Source organism: Ochlerotatus camptorhynchus, unplaced genomic scaffold (genome assembly GCF_037179485.1).
Source record: "Ochlerotatus camptorhynchus isolate MF236.1 unplaced genomic scaffold, CSIRO-AGI_Acam_v1.1 ptg000061l, whole genome shotgun sequence".
In the NCBI taxonomy this organism is placed as follows: Eukaryota; Metazoa; Arthropoda; class Insecta; order Diptera; family Culicidae; genus Ochlerotatus; species Ochlerotatus camptorhynchus.
Window position 1 is genome coordinate 50,787 of NW_027040551.1, and position 22,888 is coordinate 73,674.

A 22,888-nucleotide genomic window follows, 5' to 3' on the forward strand; every position below is an offset into this window, starting at 1 on the left:
ATATTTGGCTAGGTACCCCTCGCTACCCAACGCTGAAATTTTCAGAAGTACTATTTTATAAGGTAGTCTTTAAAATACAACCAGTTTTAGAACCCGCCAGGGCCCGCCCACCCTCTTTTCGAGCCGTTGAATATGACGTCACAAAAACGCTTGATGGACTGTATATCACATCAATGAAAAGCATTGGTGTATTCAGCAGAGTTGTGTATTTTAATGATGTCAACAATTTATTAGAATATGATAAATTGATCAAATTTGAAAAACGCACTAAATTACTCAAAAAACCAAAATTAAGGTAGTCTTAAAAGAAAATCTATTATAGCTCGACAGAGTTATGATGTAGAAATTTGGTGTCTTTAGCAAATGTTCATAAAATCAACTGTTCTACAACTTTGTGTAACCATTATCTCGTAACTGGAATCAGTTAGAACTTGGATGTGTAATAGCTTAAAGATTATTCAGGTGTGTATTTCAAAAGATGCGAGATATAATTTTGAGCAACTTCTCCTAAGACACCCAGTCTCTAAAACGTCGAAAAAGGGTAAACAACATTTTTGACCGTCTTTATTCATATTCGTGCCACTGTGCGTCGATAGCATTGGTGCTCAGCATGGAAAACAAGATCATACATCAATAGATAATGCCTTTAAAATATTACATATTCGAATACAGTTTTGTTTTCTTACATTTATTTATTTATTTATTTCGTCAACTTTGGAAAAGAGATTAAAAGTATAGTTTTGTCTTTTATAAAAATTAAGCAGTGTCAGCTTTCCTTTTTTATGAGTTATAATGCCTTATGGAGGCACACCGTAACCGTAAGCAGTACGATGTCCGGGAGTCCACAGAAAGTAATAGTTGCTGAGACAACAACTGCAGTCAATATGATTACTAATCATGTCAAATATGAACATCCTCTGGAGAAAGACTCGGCGATTTGTTAGTGTTTGCAGTCAAATAAGCGCACATCTATGCTCGTACGGAGGTAAGCTATCTGGATTTGTCCATGGCAGACGTCGTAATGCAAACTTTATAAACTGTTTCTGGATTCTCTCGATGCGCAGTACATGAACAGCATGATATGGAGCCCAAATTTGTACTCCATATTCAAGAACACTGCGGAACATAGAGCAGTACAACGCTTTCAGGGCGTACATGTCGTAGAATTGTGCAGTATTGCGGCGCAAAAATCCTAGCATGGAGTTGGTCTTTGCAACTTTCATGAATATGTGCTCATTTAACCGTAGTTTGCTGTCCAAGATGAGCCCGAGATCTTTAATGGCATTAACCCTTTCCATCGGCGATTGATTCATAGAGTAATCAAAAATGATCGGAGAGTGAGAGGGGGTAACCCTAAAAACAAATACCATAAACGAACTGTATCCCGGATGGGTAAACTATCCCACAAATGGTTTGGATTATACCCTGAACACGTCGTTAAGCTCTCTTTTATGGTTATTTTTATTAGGGAAGGGTAATCACTTTGCATTTGACAGCATTGTCTTGCATTCCATTCATCTAACACCAAGATGACAATCGCTCTATATCAGCTTTTAGTGCGCAACAATCCACGATTGATTTGATCACACGGTACAGCTTAAGATCATCCACATATAGCAACTTACAGGAACTTAGCATATCAAACACGTCGTTAATAAACAGAACGAAAATTAGAGGTCCTAGGTGACTCCCTTGTGGAACCCCGATAGTATATGGAATACCTCGGATCTGGAATCACGTACCTTAACGAAAACCTTCCTGGATGATAAGTATGATTTCATCCAACAAACGATCCACGTTGGAAGACCCAGGCGGTTTAGCTTCATAATGGCTAAGTCGTGAGGGACTTTGTCAAAAGCCTTAGAGAAGTCAATGTAAACGGAGTCCACTTGCTGACGCTTCTCGAAGCTACCTATAAGAATGTTCGTGTAAGTCATCAAGTTAGAGACTGTCCAGCGCTTTTTCATGAATCCATGCTGAAACTCTGAGATTATGGGTTGAACAGCTGGATACAACTTCTCATGTAGAAGACTTTCGAGAAATTTGGCCAAGCAGTTCAGGATCGAGATAGGTCGGTAATTTCCCCCTTGTGCATGTTACCGGACTTGAAGATTGGTGTAATTGAGGCGAGCTTCCAGGCATCCGGATAAACTCCATCCTTAAGCGATCGATTGAAAATAGACATAACGGGAGTGGCCAACGATGCTGCACAGTTTTGACGAAAGACGGTGGAATACGGTCCGGCCCTGGACCTTTCGATGGACCGACTGAGCAAAGGGCTTTGAAAATAGCGTCTTGACTGAAGGTGAGCTGCTACAGGTGAATGTCGTATCTTGGTAGCTGATCAATGTATTGCTGCGGTGGAGGAGTTTGATCGAAAAAAGTCAGCGAAAAGGTCAGCAGAAGCGGTGTCAGTGGTGGAGCTTCTACTACCGTAGGTGACGTCCACGGGAATACCAGCTGATCTTTTCCGAGAGTTGATAAAATACCAGAACGACAAACCTTGAAACCCCTCTGGAGGTTGTCGACGTACTCACGAAAGCGAGCTTCCTGCAAACTATTATACTCTGCTTCTACTAGCTGCACCGTATACTTGTTTGCTGCGGTCCGGGAACGAAAGTAACGCTTTACGCAGACGGTTACGCAGATTACGCAATTGCGGATTCCACCAACGTTGTTGGAATTGCAAACAAGATTTTCGTGTCTTCACCGGAACAGTATCTTGGATTACTTTATAGATGTTGTCGTAGAATACGGAGACGGCGGCATCAATGGTGGGTTGGTCAAGTATTTGTACCCCATCCAAGGCGGCAATCCTCGTGTTAACAACATCGAAATCACATTGTGCAAAATTATACTAACTGCGGGCTGCTGGGTACGGGAGCGGATGATCTCTCGAACGGGAGTCAACTTTTAGAACCAAAGACTTGTGGTGACAATCAACTTTCATAATTGCAGAGGGTGGTTCAAACAGCTCGATGCAATCGGAGTCACTGGCGAGAACCAGGTCAAGAAGCTTACCATTCGTGTTCACCAGATCGTTGATTTGCTTCAATCCAGCAGACAGTATGGACTCCACTACAGCGAGTTCCTGTTCTGATGAAGCATTGATAGGCAGAAATCATCTGACGTCCTCATCGAAGTCCCAAGCTAGATTTGGCAGATTGTAATCGCCCACAACTATGGCGCTTAAGCCACTTGTTATCGAGACAGGAAGCGCATTCAGTGGTCAAAATCTCACAGGTAGCTGGCGTGCGTTACATTTGGCGCCCAACGTGGGGCAAATGCAACGCACGCCAACTACTTGTGAGATTTTGACCACTTAATGCGCTTTCTGCCTCGATAACGAGTGACTTAAGCACCACATCCGAAGAGGACCACTCGCCTAGGTTTAGTTTGCCCGGCAAGAAACCCAACCTCAGGGTGGGTTTATGTATAAAAGAGACCGAAATTTAGGTTATGGCAATCCAGTAGACTGAAATCCCAGGAGGGATTGAGATCCTCACAGATAGAGGCCGCTTCAAACGGTCTTAAGCGAAAGTTATCGCTTACCGTCGTTCTACCGAAACACAACAACCCCACTCACATTTATCATCACTGGAGGAACTTCCCTTTCAACCGATCCTGATCCGTGAGTGCGGAGACTATTTTCCCAGGCAGTCCAACCTGGAGTAAATTCAGCTACAAAATAAAAATTACAATAAAAAACGCAAAAATAGAACGACGGCAAATGTGAACAATCTAGAAAACCAAAATTAACATTACGGGGAAAGCTTTAATTTCACGGAACAACATTTATTTCAGTGCCAAAAAACGGTAATCATTCTCTAATTCATTAGTGTTTCTAACCTAGGTTTATTCATAGTACTTGTTCCTTTCCCATTTATTGCTTTGCTTGATAGCTCTCCCTAATTGTGTGTGCGGTTGCCTAAACTAGTTCTAGCGATTGCTAGCCTATCCTGGTCTTGTTTTCGAGCTCATGTGTTTGTGTGTGAGGAGATTTGCATGCATTTGTTTATTCACGGTGTCGTCGCTGCTTTACCTGCGTTGGCAAAGCAGCATCCCTTTGTCGAAGTGAGGTCGGCAAAGTAGCACCCTATTCAGCATTGGTGGTGTTGCGCATTGCACCCCGGACTGGTGTGGTGCAGAAATTACCATTCGATCTTCGAGTTGGTACTGAAGTAACGCCGATTGCCGGTGGCGCAAATATCGACGAGGGGGTCGTTGTCGATGAATACAGCACGTGGGTGCACGTGGTGGATATTGGCAGATTTGGCTAACGCTCTGTCGGAGAACAGGGTCACGGTGTCTCCCTTCCGGATTCTTCCCCAAACCGGGAACCTTGACACTGAAGCGTGGGGTCTAGAGAGTGCAATCAAATCTCATGGGTGCGGTGTGCCGAGCAAAGCCATGTATGTGGTGCAAACTTCAACACAAAAATCGATCCTGCACAAAAAACCGTCGAACGGCTGTTCGACAGATTACAATAAATCTCCACGCAAAAGACATTTTTTCACCTCACTTTTCTACACACTTTGCACACACAAAAAGTTGACCGCACGTAACTTTGACCTATCGTTTGTACTCTACAGTCTAACGGAAAGGAACGAGAAATGTAACATTAAATTCAGTCTTTAAGACTGCTCACATTTTTTTACTACACATACCACGAAAACCACACCGCGATACTAAGTACACTTAAGTACTAATTACTCGCACTCCTGCTTCTTCCACGGTTCAAGTCCAGTAGCAGTTCCAGATACCCTCAGATAGGCGTGATTTCAACGGTCATCGTGGCCGGAAGTACGTCAAATTACCGAAGTAATTCGACGACCTTTCAAACGACAATTTTCATCATCTTTCTCTCAAGAACATTCAATGCTACATCAATTTCAGTATACTATCTTGCTTCAATCTATTTTCGGTTATTCTTTTATAAGAGAGAACGGTTCGGATTAGAACCACGGACTTTAACGACAGATAGCGCATTCGGGTCACATGAAATGAATTAGCTGAGCGTATTGGGAACTCATTGGTATTTGTATGACAAGTGTAGTTTTACATGAGTGGACATTTCTTGGTGTGGAACAAATATATGAATTTAATTGTAAAATCACAATTTCATGTAATTTGATTAAATAAGTAAATTGTATAAATGTGAATTCTATACAAATAAATAACTAACTAAAAAAATAACTAAATAAATGAAAAGCGTACTTGTTACAACTGTTGCATTAATGGTCCTTCGCTCATTTTCAACTTCTATTCAATTTTTATACTGCCGTACTCTAACGGAGTACAGCTTCATGTTAGCATTTCCAACCAACTCTGTAAAAATATTGTTTAAGTTTATGCAGAGACATTGTAAAGTCAATGGTTTCGCAGTAATGATTGTAAGAGGTCATCATACGGTTTAATAGCCCATATTTTGCATAATTTGTGCAATGATGTCTTATGGCAAATAAATTTCGATTTCGGAGTTGCCGAGTAGGTGCATGAAAATTTAATTTTGATAAAAGTTCTGTGGAGTCAATGCGCTGCGAAACGATATCGTTTACAAATGAAACCATTGCATATTCACGACGCTCTTGTAATGTTTGTATGTTTATAAGCATTCACCGTGCTTCATATGATGGAAGAGGAAATGATGTCCAACCTAATTTACGAAGAGCGTATAATAGAAATTGTTTTTGTACGGATTCTAATCTTTCTTCGCGCGTGATTGAAAAAAGGAGACCATACAATATCTAGGAAAATATCAAGAATTTTTTTCACTTTTAAGGTTAAGATATTCCCGTTGACTCATTGTTCCTGCTGTCTCATTGTTGACTACTGCCCCCTATATACATTTTTCATGAATTAAATTGTCTGTGTTATACACATATTGAAACGCCAATGCAGATGTGATACAGAATACAGGAAATATACGGATTTTCAAAATTTAATACAGATTAAATATAGATTTTCGAAATATTGTACAGATCAAATCGTTTTTATACAATGCTTTTTTAAAGACAAGTTTCACTACTTTATTTACTTTACAAAATTTAAAATACACAGACTTTACTACTTTCGAAATTAGCTACGAAAACATCCCTCAAATGGCAATTCAGAAAATACCGACTTTTATTTATGAGTTATACAGATTTTTAAAAATATTACCTGGCAGCTCTGATGTAAAAACTTAAATTACCTTTTACTATTTATGTTTGTATTACTTCTGCGTGAAGTTAACGGTTTACATAGTTGAAGATGCTAATTTAAAATAACAGACTTAAGTTGTTATTTTTATACGATAGATGAGGAGATGAAAGAATAGAGTTGATAGTTCCGTTAGAGTACGGCATTGTGAAATTAGCATCTTCAACCATATTAAAATTACCTGTCATTTTTTTTCCACGCACTCCCAGAAATCCGTTGGGCACACGCTTTGGTGGCGTCCGATTGATTTCCATTCGCAATTCATTGAGGGGCCAGTTCAGTGTGTCTTGTTGACTGTAGAGCGGATATCTTTCAGGTACCTATAGAAAATTTTGTATTTTTGAATTTGTTCTATTATGCAAAGGATGTATCTCTAAGATTATCCAAGCCAATTTTTCAATCCAAGCTAAACATCCCATAAATCATTAGAATCAGCTTTTATAATAAAGGTTTTACCTGTAGAGACTGTAGAAGACTTATAATTTATGTTTCGATGTAGATGAGTATTTTTACGAGTTACAAGAACAAATATTTTGTCTCAAAAATACGGATTTTAGACGGCTCAAAAGTCATTTCACAGAGTAGCAACTTTCAAACTGAAGGTTCAAATTAGCTATTGAATGCTAGAATCACATGCTAGATCTACAAGGTATAAGTTTTTTAACGTTGAATTGAATAAATAGTTTCTGATGCATTGCATTCAGCTGAAATAATGGCCAGAAACCTCTCTACTTGGGAATTGGATATTCATTATTATTGTTATTGTACATCATTTTTGCTCAACACAATAAAAACAACCATAAACAAACAACAATATCCATCACTTAAAAACGCACTGCACTCAATTTTTCAAGTTTCCTTTCGCATATATAAACAATTAACAACTTCGTTGACGTCAACATTGATTCCGGCATCACTGCCAGCCAGATTTATGCGATCCCCCTACACGCTAAAGTGAAAGTACTCATTAATGAGTAAAAAAAGACCCATTTTGAAGAAAAGTGGCTTAACTCATTAATGATTAAACAATTTTACCCATTAATGAGTATCTGTTACCCATTAATGATTAACAATTACTCATTAATGGGTAACAGATACTCATTAATGGGTAAAAATTTTACTCATTTAATGAGTTAAGCCACTTTTCTTCAAAATGGGTCTTTTTCAACCATTAATGGGTACTTTCAAGTTAGCGTGTATCCTTTTTATTCCACGATTGCTACTGTCAAATCGACCAATCAGAAACTGGATCTGATTTGACAGCAAATTTGCTCGTCCTAGAAATACATAGACACTAAATGCCGGTAGCGCCGAGTGGCAATTTTCTACAGAAAATTTATCAACACTAGCGCCAAAATTGGAGAATTTATAGAGAAAATCAGGAGACGCTAGCACCACATAACGGCGATGTTCCCATTTATATTTACACAAGACGGAAGTTTGACGTCTGTTCCCTTTGATACTACCTACACCGAGAGATAATCTGAGCTCACGTTTGTGCTTCTATGTTAAATTTGATTATTTTCATTGAGATCGATCTTGTCGGCTATATTCAGGAGCCCCCCTAGGGTGATTTAGTGTTGATCTAGAGCGCTAAAAATGTTTATGAATATCAAAATAAAGCTAGGCATCGGCCCAGAAAAAGATACCATCATTGTTTTCAACTTACCGATAAACCTCAATATTTTTCCAACCATATGTTTAGAACACAATTAATTACCTCTCAAACATTTAATAGCAAAATCTTTTCTAAAATATGTAGGGGGATTGAGCTATCAAGGACGTTGTTTACCCCCTGACGATAATAGGTTAAGGTATTGCCGAAGCCAACATTTCCCTTATTTAGTTTTCAAATAGCATGTTCGTTTTTTTTTCGAATTAAAATTAGAGTAAAAATGCAAATATTCAATTCCGGGATAAAGTTGATCATGCAGCTTTTTTTTGCAATATTCGGAAGTTATCATTTTTACTTGATTTGTGTTCGTTGGAGAACCGGTGATAAAATTTCAATAAGTTGCGGCTTCGATGTCATAGATTTGAGCCAAACTTGCCCAAAACGCTTATTTTGGCATTCTGAACAAACGTCTTTTTTTATTTTGCTCTAAAGTGCCTAGATCTTTCTGGGCTATGTACAACCCTGTATTTTCGAGATTCAAAAAAATTTCAACTTTCAGAAGAGATTACTTCACAACCAAATAAGCTATTCGTGATCTTAGAACGTCAATTTGAAGGTTTTTAATGTAGATTTTTATAAATGTACAAACATTTTGTTTTTGTTATAGTGACTACAGTAAACAGGAAAATTACTGGCAGGTATTAAAATTGTCAAAAAAGGGCTTTTTTATTTCTTTATATTTTGGGCTCAAATTTCCACCACACTTTGGAAAACTCTTGTACTTGATGTATTTCCAAGGGCAAATGATTTGGACAAATAGTTTTTGAGATATGACAAGATGAGTGAGAGGTAGTGTTTTCTATGCCAAAATCAATGTATGAGTTAACTGTTTACGTTACTGTCATGTGTCGTCAGCAAACCCATAGTTCAAAATAAGTTTGTAAACCATTGTGTACCATGTTCTTACTGACATCTTTATCCACCTACCGTTATTTCTGTCTTTTGGCAAATCTATCTATTTTCTTTACTAGTGCTATTGTGCTCTAAATTAGTCATCTACAATTAATCTGTTCGATTGGTTAGAGGACAACCGAGAAATAGCGATGGGAATATGGTACGACCCCCCACGCTATTCGGACGATGGTACTCATTTTACATAGGGTAGACACTACTTCGTCGTATTTGCCCATTTCCGTTCTATCGATCAAAAAAGATCAATAAAATCAATGATTTCACCGTGCACAAATCGATAATAGGTTTGTTTCGATGCGTTAGTTCATTAGCTACAACATAAATCCTATTAAAGCGCATTGTATGAATATTTACGCACATTGTTCTCAAAAGAAAAGAGGCGCTCCTAGCGAATCCCCTTTTTCTACGTTTATCCGTAGGACGAAGAAAATCTAATGGCGTTTCAATGCGTTAGTGCGAATTAGATTTTGAACAATATCTCAACAATTAGGGACTCTTTTTCATATCCAACGTATTGAAAGGTGAATAAATTTAGAAGTCATCTTTAACAGAGATATTCCATTTTCTGTTCAAACCCGTCAAAAAAAGAGAGGTAAAGCGCAGGTTGTACTTATTAGGACGGAAATTAGATTAAAACCCCTACTTGCAATTCGGTTTTACATAAATATGTGTTTGCCAGTCAGGTCAGATGAAATAATTTTTGAAGTGCTTCCAACGCACTATGGGCAAAAATGGGTCCAAAATTACCCAAAATTCAATATAATTCAGGTCATGAAAAACAACTTTTCCGAAGGAAAATCGTCCGGGGAATCAATTGCACGTGGTCCCATAGACCGGAGAGCCTTGTATGTATGTGTTTGGACCATTTTACCCCATTTCCCCCTACTTTTGGGAGGAAATGTTTTTTCACAGCTCTATTTTTCGTAAAACATAAGCACTTTATGCATGGTTTTAGAATACTATGTCTTTAAACAACAGTTCATGAGATATTAGGGGAATACGGGGTACACCTTATAGGGGAGTAAGGGGATAAAGTGAACCCTCGCTAAATTTATTTTAATTCATATGCGATTGATTGAATGACCCCAAAGGTTGCCTGCAATAATAAGATTTTTTTTGCGAAATTTTAACGTTAATTAACGGGGTTAAATAAGTTTTAATTTACTGCTATCTGTTTTAAAGGAGTTTTCACTTTTTTTCTCTGTATACAGCAAAACGATAAAGTGGTTCTCAGAATTTTGTAAAAATTGGTAGTTTTGTTCCTTATCGCAATATATTAGACCCGTATTTTTTATTTAACACCTTCATGTGACTAAGAGTTACCAATTTAATTCTTTCAAACAAATATGAAGGCTGCTCAACTGGAGTTGCTCTTCTAGACATAGAAAAAGCATTCGACAGTGTTTGGCATGAAGGTTTGATTGCTAAATTGAAAAAGTTTAATTTTCTTCTCTGTATTATGAAATTAGTTCAAAATTATTTAACTGACAGAACTCTTTTTTTTTTATTGGGTATCAAGCTCGAGCTGCATGACAGCTTAGTTTTCAAGACTTGACCCATTTGAATAAATTTTGCTTCTATCTTTGACAATACAGCAGAAGGACTAGCCTATGTTGGCCGCTTGAATACTGGATTCCGTGTGTATTGTTTCAAGATATCAACAAACTACGTAGCATTACGTCAGATTGTTGAGGAAAAACGTCCTCTTTTAGTTTTCTTATCTGAAACTCATATTGTAGAAACTGAAGCTTTTGATCAGTATAGTATTCCGGGATATATTGTTGCTGCTTGTTTATCACATTCTAGACACACTGGCGGTGTTGCTATTTATGTCAAAGAATCAGTTCAATTCAACCTTCGTACCAACGAAGTTATTGATGGCAACTGGTTCTTGGGCATTACAGTTGTACGTGGCATGAAGATGGGTAATTATGGTGTTTTGTATCATTCTCCCAGTTCTAGTGACCAGCGTTTTGTTGAAGTTTTAGAGAACTGGTTTGAGACATTCCTTGATTCTAGTAAATTAAATATATTGGCTGGTGATTTTAATATTAATTGGCGTGATAACCATAATTCGAATCATTTGAAGCGTTTAGCTGAGTTTTTTAATTTAAAGCAAACGGTAAATGAGTATACGCGTATTTCCAGGCACAGTAGAACTTTAATTGACCACGTTTATTCCAATTTTGATTCCATTTGTTCAGTTACGGATACTGATTTGAAAATAACCGATCATGAGACTTTAGTGATTAATGTCTTAGACCATGTTAACGATAACGATAATTTTGTAAAATTGAAGTGCTGGAGGAAATATTCGAAGCAAGCTGTTTCGAATCTTGTTGAGAGAAGCCTGGATTTTACATTCGCGGCCGGTAACTTAGATGAATCTACAGCTGTTCTTAATAACGCTTTGAAAACGTGTACCAATCAACTAGTTGAGCAAAAGTTTGTTTCTTTGAAAAACTCGAACAGCTGGTACAATTTGGATCTTTTGCGTCTTAAACGGAAAAGGGACAAATTGTACAAAAAGTTTTGTAGATCTAATAATGACAATCATTGGACTAGGTACACAATCGCGCGTAATAAGTATTCACAATCGATAAAGAAAACTCGTTGTGAATATGTTCAAAGGAAGATTGATCAGCATCAAAACAACAGCAAAGAGTTATGGAAAATTTTGAAATCTTTATTAAAACCTAGTAATTGCAAACCGTGGTCCATAACTTTTAATGGCACATTAGAACAGTCAGAACAAGTAATTGCAGCTAAGTTTAATGATTATTTCGTAGATAGCGTTTCATTGATTAATCAATCTATTGAATTGGTCGATGAACCTGACGAAATAAAACAGCCAGTTAATAGTAGTTGTAGATTTGAAGTTTTTCACCCAATCACATTAGATGAACTTAGAGTTATTTGTTTATCATTAGGAAAATCGGCTGGAGTAGATAATGTTAATGCTAGAGTTATTCAAGATTGCTTTCATGTCATTGACCACATCTTGCTGGACCTTATTAATGAATCATTACAAACTGGACATGTGCCACAAATTTGGAAGGAATCCTTAGTGGTCCCTATTCAAAAAGTTGCTGGAACGATTAAAGCCGAAGAGTTTCGTCCCATTTCGACACATTAGAGAAAATTTTAGAACTTGTTGTTAAAGGTCAGCTGTTGGAGTATTTAAATAGTAATAGTTTGTTGATACCAGAACAATCGGGATATCGGGAAGGTCATTCTTGTGAAACCGCGTTGAATTTGGTATTAGCGAAGTGGAAAAATAACTTGGAGTGTAAAGATACGATTGTTGCTGGTTTTTTGGATCTTAAACGCGCTTTTGAAACAATTTCTAGGCCCTTATTGTTAAGATCAATCAAGCGCTTTGGAATTACGAGTACTGCATATAAATGGTTTGAAAGCTATTTGTCTGACAGAACTCAACGGACTGTTTTTAATGATTCTGTTTCCAGTCCCGTGGGGAATAACCTTGGAGTGCCCCAGGGAAGTGTATTAGGGCCCCTGTTATTTATTATGTACATTAATGACTTGCGACGTGTTTTACGATTTTGCGACATTAATCTTTTTGCAGATGATACTGTGTTATTCATTGCAGCTAAGGATTTAGATGATGCCGTTTTACACTTGAATGAAGATTTGCGTTCTCTAAGTAGATGGTTGAAGTATAAGCATACTTTACTTACCAATCAGGCTAAGGCCTTGTTGTCCTCTGCTGTCCGAAGAAGTCGTCTCCACTCTACTCGATCCATGGCCACAGTTCGCCAGCCTCGTAGTCTGCGAAGGGTCCGCAGGTCACCTTCTACTTGGTCGATCCACCTTGCCCGCTGCGCGCCTCTTCTTCTTGTTCCTGTTGGGTCGCTTTCTAGAACCATTTTCACTGGGTCGTCGTGCGGCATTCTTACGACGTGCCCAGCCCACCGTAGTCGCCCAATTTTTGCAATGTGGACGATGGATGGTTCTCCCAGCAGCTGGTGCAATTCGTGGTTCATTCGCCTCCTCCACGTTCCGTCATCCATCTGCACTCCACCGTAGATGGTACGCAACACCTTCCGTTCGAAAACACCAAGGGCGCGTTGGTCCTCCACGAGCATAGTCCAGGTCTCGTGGCCGTAAAGGACCACCGGTCTAATCAGCGTCTTGTAGACAGTCAACTTCGTGCGGCGGCGAATTTTATTCGACCGGAGCGTCCTCCGGAGTCCAAAGTAGGCACGATTCCCTGCCATAATGCGTCTTTGAATTTCTCTGCTGGTATCATTTTCGGCGGTCACCAGTGAGCCCAAATACACGAACTCATCGACCACCTCGATTTCGTCACCGTCAATCTGAACTCGGGGTGGGAGGCTAACATTGTCTTCCCTAGAACCTCTTGCTTTCATATATTTTGTCTTTGATGCGTTGATGGCAAGTCCAATCCGTCTAGCTTCAGCCTTCAGTCTGATGTACGTTTCCGCCATCATCTCAAAGTTCCGTGCCATAATGTCAATGTCATCGGCGAAACCAAGGAGCTGGATGGACTTCCTGAATATCGTGCCACTCGTGTCTATCCCAGCTCTTCTGATCACACCTTCTAACGCGATGTTGAACAGCAGACACGAAAGTCCATCACCCTGCCGTAACCCCCTTCGAGATTCAAAGGGACTCGAGAGTGTCCCCGATACTCGAACAACGCACGTCACTCGATCCATCGTCGCCTTGACCAATCGCGTCAGTTTATCCGGAAATCCGTACTCGTGCATAATCTGCCATAGCTGATCTCGATCGATTGTATCGTATGCGGATTTGAAATCGATGAACAAATGATGTGTGGGCACGTTGTATTCGCGGCATTTCTGCAGAACCTGCCGAATCGCGAAAATTTGGTCCGTGGTAGCGCGGGCACCCATGAATCCCGCCTGGTATTGCCCCAAGAACTCTCTTGCATATGGTGACAGACGGCGGCATAGAATTTGGGAGAGTACCTTGTAGGCGGCGCTCAGCAGTGTGATCGCGCGGTAGTTGCAGCAATCCAACTTGTCGCCCTTTTTGTAGATTGGACATACGACACCTTCCATCCACTCCTCCGGTAATATCTCCTCCTCCCAAATCTTGGCAATTACCCAGTGCAGCGCTCTAGCCAGTGCTTCACCACCGTATTTCAATAGCTCACTTGGTAGTTGATCTACACCAGTTGCTTTGTTGTTCTTCAGCCGACCGATCTCCTCCTCAACTTCTTGAAGATCAGGGACCGGTAGCCTGTCGTCTTCTGCGCGTGCTCCAAGGTCTGTTGCCGTGCCATCTTCGTTTTCTGCTGCTTCACCGTTGAGGTGCTCGTCATAGTACTGCTTCCACCTCTCAATCACCTCACACTCGTTCGTGAGAAGGTTACCGTCCAAGTCCTTGCACATATCGGCTTGCGGCACGTAGCCTTTGCGCGAACTATTTAGCTTCTCGTAGAACTTCCGTGTGTCGTTTACGCGGTACAGATTTTCCATCGCCTCGCGATTTCGATCTTCCTGCTGACGCTTCTTCCTTCGGAAAACCGAGTTTTGTCTGTTCCGCGCTTGTCTGTATCGCTCCACATTCAATCTCGTGCGGTTTTGCAGCATTCTCGCCCGTGCTGCATTCTTCTCCTCTACTAACAGTTTGCATTCGCCGTCAAACCAGTCATTTCTTCGGTCCGGGATTGCAGTACCTAGTGCCGCTACAGCAGTACTACCTATGGCTGAACGGATGTCCCTCCAGCCATCTTCAAGAGAAGCTGCGCCAAGCTGCTCTTCCGTGGGTAGTGCAACTTCCAGCTGCTGCGCGTAGTCCTGGGCAACTCCGGTGTCCCGTAGTTGCTCAATGTTGGGTCGTGGCGTTCGACTTCGACGTGTGTTATGCACCGTCGAGAGTTTTGAGCGCATGCATACTGCAACTAGGTAGTGGTCCGAATCTATGTTCGCACTGCGGTACGTGCGGACGTTGATAATGTCGGAGAAGAATTTCCCGTCGATTAGAACGTGATCGATTTGGTTTTCTGTGTGTTGGTCAGGTGATCTCCAGGTGGCTTTGTGGATATCCTTGCGGGGGAAAAAAGTACTTCGAACTACCATACCCCGGGAGGCTGCAAAGTTCACGCATCGTTGGCCATTGTCGTTCGATACGGCATGCAGGCTGTTTGGCCCGATTGCCGGTCTATACATTGCCTCCCGTCCTACCTGAGCGTTCATATCGCCGATGACGATTTTGACGTCCCGTTGCGAACAGCCGTCGTACACCTGCTCCAGCTGCGCATAGAACGCTTCTTTCTCGTCGTCGGGTCTCCCTTCGTGTGGGCAGTGCACGTTGATGATGCTGTAGTTGAAGAAACGGCCCTTAATCCTCAACTTGCACATCCTCGCGTTGATCGGCTGCCAACCAATCACGCGTTGGCGCATCTTACCCAGCACTACAAAGCCGGTTCCCAGCTCGTTGGTGGTGCCACAGCTCTGGTAGAAAGTAGCCGCTCAATGCCCGCTTTTCCATACCTTTTGTCCCGTCCAGCAAAGTTCCTGCAGTGCTACGACTTCGAAGTTGCGTGGTTGAAGTTCGTCATAGATTAACCTATCGCAACCCGGGAAGCCGAGCGATTTGCAGTTCCATGTTCCGAGTTTCCAATCGTAGTCCTTATTTCGTCGCGTAGGTCTGTGCCGATTGTTCCGATCCGTATTTCTTTCTTCGGTATTTGCAACTTTGTTTTTTTTTCCAGGGCGGCTTGTTGGGCCTGCCCCAACCCCCTGTCTCGCCGGGGGACCATCGTGCACAGCTCTGTTTAGAGTCCCACGCTGGCACTAGGACGGTGATCAGCCGCTCCTAACATGGAGAACAGACGCCGTTTTGAGCCGCACCTCCATGGTGAGCAGACGCTCAGGTTTGGTGAAGCATTTCCTCTATCACCGTACTATGGTTACCGCGCCAGTGTTCGCGTCGCACCTCTTCACTTTGCTATTGCCGGACTGGCAACATTGCCCAGGCTACGCCAACCAGCTGTGTCCATGTTTCAGCTGGTAGTCTTTTGTTATCATAGCAGTTAACATTGAATACAAGTAAAACTAAATTTATGGTAATTTCGCGGAATCGAGTAAATGAGAACGTCTCTGTTGTAATTGATGATGAGACTATTGATCGCGTTCGGGAGATTAAATATCTTGGCGTGATTATTGATGACACACTTAAGTTCAACTCTCACATTGACAATGTCATCAAGAAAATTGCCAAGAAGTATGGAATTCTATGTCGACTGAAAAACGATTTAACTATTGCCAGTAAAATACAGCTATACAAATCAATCATCTCTCCTCATCTTGACTTTTGCCCTTCCATTTTATTTCTGGCCAATGCAACACAAATATCGAGATTACAGCGCTTGCAGAATAAAATAATGCGTTTGATTTTGAGATGTAATAGATTCACTTCCTCAACTTTGATGTTAGACGCCTTACAATGGTTGTCGGTGAAACAAAGAATTGTATATTTGACTATGGTGTTCATTTTTAAAGTAGTTAACGGTTTGCTGCCTCGATATTTGTGTGATCGAATTGAAAGAGGAAGTGACTTTCATAGATATAATACTAGAAACGCGGTTGAAATAAGAACACCACATTTCTTGACTTGTGCTTCACAAAATTCATTATTATAAAGGAATAAATGTTTTCAATTCGATGCCTAGACATATCAAACGTTTAGCAACACTTACAGAATTTAAAAGACACTGCATTTCACACGTTAAAACTGTCTTTTGAACAGTTATCCAGTGATTTTTTTATGAATTGACAAATTATGTATCTTGACGAAGTTATCTCTAACGGATTATTTTATATGGATAGCTGTCATAACGACTTTTTAATAATTATTGTAGCACTGCAAAAACTATTTCTGTTCGCCACGAGGGTGATGATGGATTTTTAATATTTGATTTTATAGTAGATTAATTAAAAAAAAAAGTAGTCTACAAAGGTTTGAGCCTCGCGCGCGTATTACGGATATAGAGGACTGAATTTAACATTTGATAAAAAAAAATGCAATTTTGAAGCTTATTTGAAAGATACCTTGAGTTAGTAGTAAGTTTTCTGGCAAATGTTAGGGGTTCGTGAGCATTCCTGACATTGCTGAAAATTATGATAGCATCAGATTGCGGGGTTACTAGTGTAATAGGATGCTTTGTTGATTGTTCATTAACTCTTGATTGCTTGTAATACTTATGAATATTTTAGGTGGACAAAAAGGCGAACTAAGAGGTGGACGCCTGAGCTTTTCCACATTTATATCGCTGTGAAGCAACTGTAAACTTTAGAGGGAATCTATATCTGTAACTGAAACCAGTTCGATTTTGTTTGCCAACCTGGTTAAAATGTCATATTCAATTATCTTAAAGATAAATCGTCCAGCTCAAACCTTTGTAGGGGTAAGAGGTGGGACCATCATCATCATCATCCCTAGATATTCTACTTATTTACTACTGAGCTGTGTATCAATCAAATTAGTTTATTTAAAGAACGTATCAATCATTTCAAGATTTTGCAACCGCACCGAACAACTTCTATACTTCATAAGCTCAAAAGCGTTTGACAAGCTCTACCGAATTGCGTATCACTTCTGCGTAAGCTCCGTAAGCGCGTTGAATCCGACAGTCGGCAAAGGTTTAATCTGTACCAACACCGCTTAAGGAACGACTTCGAGTCAGTAAAATCGTTTAGAGCAAAACATCTAAATTACGTAAGATACGAAAATCGCGCAAATTGTGAACGCCACGCGAGACAACCGTAGAGAAAAAAAACAGTTTATTATCACTTAAAGAGTGCCACCAAAATAAAGGTGATAGCCAATGTTGGCAAGTTGATTAATTTTGGTTTCCTCCCTAAATATTCTTATGCGTGGAGGGGCTGACAAAATCGGGTCATTACTGTAAGGTCTGGGCCAACAATCAGCTTGCTGGTTTTAGAAACAAACATTGCTCAAATACGAAAGTCACTGTCATCTGCTGTTTCACGTTAAAAGATAAACATTGCAATGAAATACGAACACCACTATACATTTGCACATTTCACTTTATTAATTAATTAACCAAATTAATTTGTGTTATGGCTTTGACCAACAAGCCGGTTTTTGTTACCAGCAATTTGATAGTAATTGAAAATAGCATGTTTATGCATGTTGTGTGAGTTTTCCATCCACTGATGCAAAAACAACAGTAATAACATTGAATAACGCCAAAATATATCATCTATGAACACTACCAGGAAAAAAGCACTTCAAAGGATTCAGAACAAAGTTCTGAAGATGATTTTGAAGTTGCCTCCCTGGTACAGTACTACCGAAGTACATAGAATTTCGAATGTTGAGACTTTAGCACAAATGTCCAACAAAATAATTAATAATTTCCGGCAAAAATCGTTGCAATCCTCAATTGCAACGATTAATTCCCTTTATACTTAGATAAGATTTAGTTTTAGTTTTTAGTTTTAAGATATCAATTGTTACACTGACATGCAGGTTTAAAAAACCTGTTTAAAATACTGAATTGCCAAGACAGGAACAATGTAAAAACACTTAGATATATATCATAACAATTAAGGCTGGTAAGTTACTGTATTTAAATAAAGAGTTAAAAAAAAATATCATCTATGAACTAGTGCTGGGACTCGGATTATCCGGATATTTTTATTTATAAATTTTATTAAATTTTGGCAATTTACATATCTGCTATTCCACATCAGGTCACATGGGCACCTCAAAATCAACTTTTTGAAAAATATTTAGAACAGTAAAAATAAAACTGTTATAGGGAGAATAAATTTGAAATTTCACTATCCGGATATCCGAATAGTAAGTATCCGCCTGATAACCATCTCAACGTTTATTCAATTTATTTAATTTAAATATTGGACACAAGAAAGCCTGATATTCTGTATACTGAATATCAATTCAACGCTTTTTCATTTGCCTGAAAGAAATTTTTATTGAAACAAAAAACTGAAGTATCCGGATAGTGGAAGTCTGAAGATGGAAGTAGAAGAGAGCTCTACTATAAACTTGAAAAATTATCGGTGATTGAACTGTTGAATTTTGCAAGGCAAATCTCATAGGCGAATCACTCATGCATGAGATTTGAATTTAAGAGTTTTTCCGAACACCGAATGGATCAATGCACACTTTCCAGGTTGGGAATTTAGCAAGAAAGTAGTCGTGAACTTTTATTTTAAAATTTAGGCGTTTGGTTTGTTCGGTGAAGTATTTGTGTTTTACAAGTCCTTTTTTAAGGTGGTAAGCTCCAACCGGTATTATCCTCGGAATAAATCCCGATTAATAATGTTCAGCTGCTTTGATGTCGACATCAGATTTAATCAATACGGCTCAGAGCAAACATTTATCAGATCATCCAAACAGGGATGGGATTAAAAGTTAATCCGACTTGGAGCTTACGGCTATTAGTGATTGTTAACATAAGGGTGATCCTCAAATTAATTTATATCCAAAATCTTTTCATTTTAGAGTGTTTTTTTCAGAATTGAAATTTGGTGTTGCTGAAAAAAATTGTTTTATAACTCTACATCTTTTGTTACAAAATTCTTATAGGATTTCGTCGAAATCGTTCTCAAGTAACTTTAAGAATTTGTTATTGAATATTTTTGTTAAAAAATGGTAAATGATGTCCCGATATTACCAGTTTTATTTATAAAATACTTCCTTTTCAAATATTAATTATTGCATGAATTGTATAAAATTTGTATTGTTATTTTGCTTAAGGGGTTACGCCTACCTGCAAACTTTCAAAAAATCGACTTTTTTATTGTCCTAATCGAAAGTATATAAAGTCAAGAATATTTCCTCAAAAGATCAAGTTGATCCGATGAAAATTGTGAAAGTTATGCGACGTACAAAAACAATCACTTATAGTGGACTAAACCCAACTTGAAACTTTAAACGCGATTATCTCGGAATCATATTTTCAAAACCGGTGCCAAAAATTTCTCGAATAAAATAAAAATTGTTTTGATTTCTGTTCAGTACTATTTTGTGCAGTCCACGATCGTTCGTATTTCGTCTATCATTTAATTTCGATTTTTTAAAGCCGATCAAAGACAAATTTTAAGGATCAAAAATCGGCACTTCAACTTTGCAAGGCCGCCATTTTGTCAAAAAAATTAAAAAAAAAAACCGAACGATCAAGGACTAGTTTAACATATGCTTAACAATTTGGCATGGTTTTTTTTTATTTCAGATGATTACATCACAAACCGCAGTTGGCACCGCAAAAAGCGTTTTTTAGAACATCGTCCACGGGGAGCAGCCGTGCGGGGTACCAGGACCTAGTTTTTACAGCATCGACTGATAAATGTACCATTTAATGTGTGTTCAATAAACGGCAGAAAACCGATTTTCAATATGTTGCGTCGTTTTCGAGAAAAAAAATCCAAACTTTTGCTTTTTTTCGGTCTTGCAGGTAGGCTTAACCCCTTAACGACGTGTTCAGGGTATTATCCAAACCATTTGAGGAATAATTCAATCATTTGGGTTATCGGTCGGGTATGTTTTTTTATTAGGGCTCATACACACACATTTTCAAATTAGCATTTGAAAGGGGCACAAGTAGAGGCATGATTTTTTATAAACTCACATAAACTTAATTTGCCCAGGTTTATTTTTTTTGTATATAAATTGGGTACACTTTCTATACCTCAATCTATATATATAAACTTGCTTAATAAAGAAAATAGTTAATAAGGTGTGATTTTTCAAAGATATAGATTTGATTTATTCGGAAAAAATGTGCAAATTAACAAGTTCTAAAAGTTAGTTACCTTCTCGAGAAATTAAAGATTCAGAGCTAAAAAACTTTTTTTTTATCAGGAACACCCTAAGTAAATTCTGAAAAATCACTCTAAAATGAGATTTCAGATATACCTAGTTATTGTAGCTCTCTGATTTATTTATTTATTACGATACACTGCAACACATTAATTTTAATATCGCATCGAAGTGAATGCACTTCAATCGTGTCGAAAATATTGTCGCGCTTCTCATTTGGTTACGGTCGAAACGCGCCGCTCATAAGCGCGATGCAACCCCGCCCATAAGGATTATACACAGGTGTGTAACTTTGATAGTATTTTATGGCAGCGGTTTGAGGAGCGAATCCTGGATAAAGAGCCGCCGTGTGTTAAATCAATGGGCGCAGTCGTACGGCCATAAACAGAAAACAGATGGTATAATCCCTTTTTGAGAAATTATCCTGCCACACACAATATGGTGTAATATAACTTACCAAAAAGGACAAAATTATCATTAATACAGTGCATGAACTGACATTACGCTGCTTTCACTGCATTTGTTTATTATTGTGGCCATAAACATTACATGAGATTTTCGACATGATTACATGAGTGCATCCTCTTGGATGTTATTTTTTGCTGTGTAAGAGGTAAAAAAAAAAGTTTTTTCTACGTAAATTTCTTGCAATTATTGTGCTTTGCTTTGGTTAATAGACTTACACAGGAAGAAAAAGCCCCCAAAAGTAACTCATTTTTACATATATCGGTACTATAGCCAAAAGTGGGTAGAGCCCCATGTGCTTTACCTATAGGTGAGGCAGTGCCTCTTACGAATGTTTTAGTAAGCGGGGCAAACTTTATGGGTGGTAGTGTGGTCCCGTGCACCCGAAGCTTCAGGAACCGGAGACAATAAAGTTGCGACGTCACAATCACGATTTTTGTTCGGAGAGTTGGTTCTTGTGTCGTCACCAGTTTTCATCTCCGAAAATGTTTCGTAGTATTGCTCTCAAACACAAACAAACACTATCATGTGCCACTGCTGTATGTATATTTCATTGGGTAGAGCCAGATAAGTTGAATAGAGATGTTCACGTCTGGTTGTATTGGAGCGCTGTGTGAAACTGTGGTAGTGAAAATCCGAGGAAAATACATAACAAACCGTCAAATTCATTTTGACCGATCGAATTACATACATTTTGAGGTTAGCCCGAGGAAAATAATAAACAACTTTACAAGGCTATAGGATGAGTTAAAAAATACACATTTTTTATGTTTATATGCAGCTGCCAAAAACGGTGTAAATTAGGAGACCTTAAAATGAGTAAAAATACCCGTTTTAAGAATGTAGTACCAACCGGTCCACACTCGTGTTTATTTCAGTTACCATGGGGACATAATTTGTGATTAGCCCCGGTCCCTTGCAGATTGTATCATTCTTTATTCTTCTATTCCTTTATTTAACGTCGGTCTCTGTTCCGCAATCTAGTGCCAATCACCGACGGACATCGATTGCCATCCATTGACGGCAATCGAATGTGCAGAAAGGCAGCTTCCACACCTGCGTAGGATATCGCACCCATTCAAACACACATATGGGCCGGGACCAACGGCTTTACTTCCCTTCTGAAGAAAGACGTGACCAGAGATTTTTATGCCTCAGAAAAATCCCACCGACCTCGGCTGGGATTGAACCCAGACCCATTGGGGTGAGAAAGCAGTCACGCTACCAATACATTACCGGCGCCGGCTATCATTCTTTATGTACGGCCTTAAATTTGAAATGACGTTTCACATGCATCTAGTGATGGCCGATTTTCATTCGAATAATCGATTAATCGATTAACGAACCGAAAAGTAAAATATTTGTAATCGGTTATATAATGCTGATATAAGCATTAACTTCTCCAGAGGATCATCACCCATCGTTTCAAACATATGCTGCACTCTCATTGGTGGAAAAATGACAAAACAGCGAACAAAAAATAATCGATTAGATGTTAATCGAATAATTTAAAAAATGGGACATCTCTGATTTTGGTGTTATTGTTTTGATAAAAAAAGAGCGCAAAATTTCATCTCTAATGAGGGGACAGCAAAACCACAAAATTTCCTTGCATACGGGGGGTATTCATTGGATGAAAGGGACCGTGAAAGAGGACACTAAAATAGAAAGTTTTTCTTCCGACTGTTTCATCTTAGTATTCTTCTTTGGTAGTACCAGTCAAAAAAGTGTATTTTTATACTCATTACTGGCTCCACTGGCGCCGGTGGTGTAGTGGTAAGCGTGACTGCTTTATAACACCCCAATGGGTCT

General features: G+C 39.1%; 1 protein-coding gene across 4 annotated transcripts in view; it reads right to left on the bottom strand.

Moving 5' to 3' along the window:
• Tk (Tachykinin) overlaps window positions 1-22,888 on the bottom strand; it is a 239,578-nt gene that overhangs the window by 24,233 nt on the left and 192,457 nt on the right. For 2 of the 4 annotated variants that reach the window (XM_065239657.1, XM_065239658.1), the window contains one exon: window positions 6,383-6,521. The exons of 1 other annotated variant lie outside the window; for it this stretch is intronic. In XM_065239657.1, the coding sequence (XP_065095729.1) occupies window positions 6,383-6,521 (139 nt within the window). Of the gene's footprint in view, window positions 1-6,382; window positions 6,522-22,888 lie in introns of those variants that run through there. One more of the 4 variants, XM_065239659.1, reaches the window with a different exon arrangement.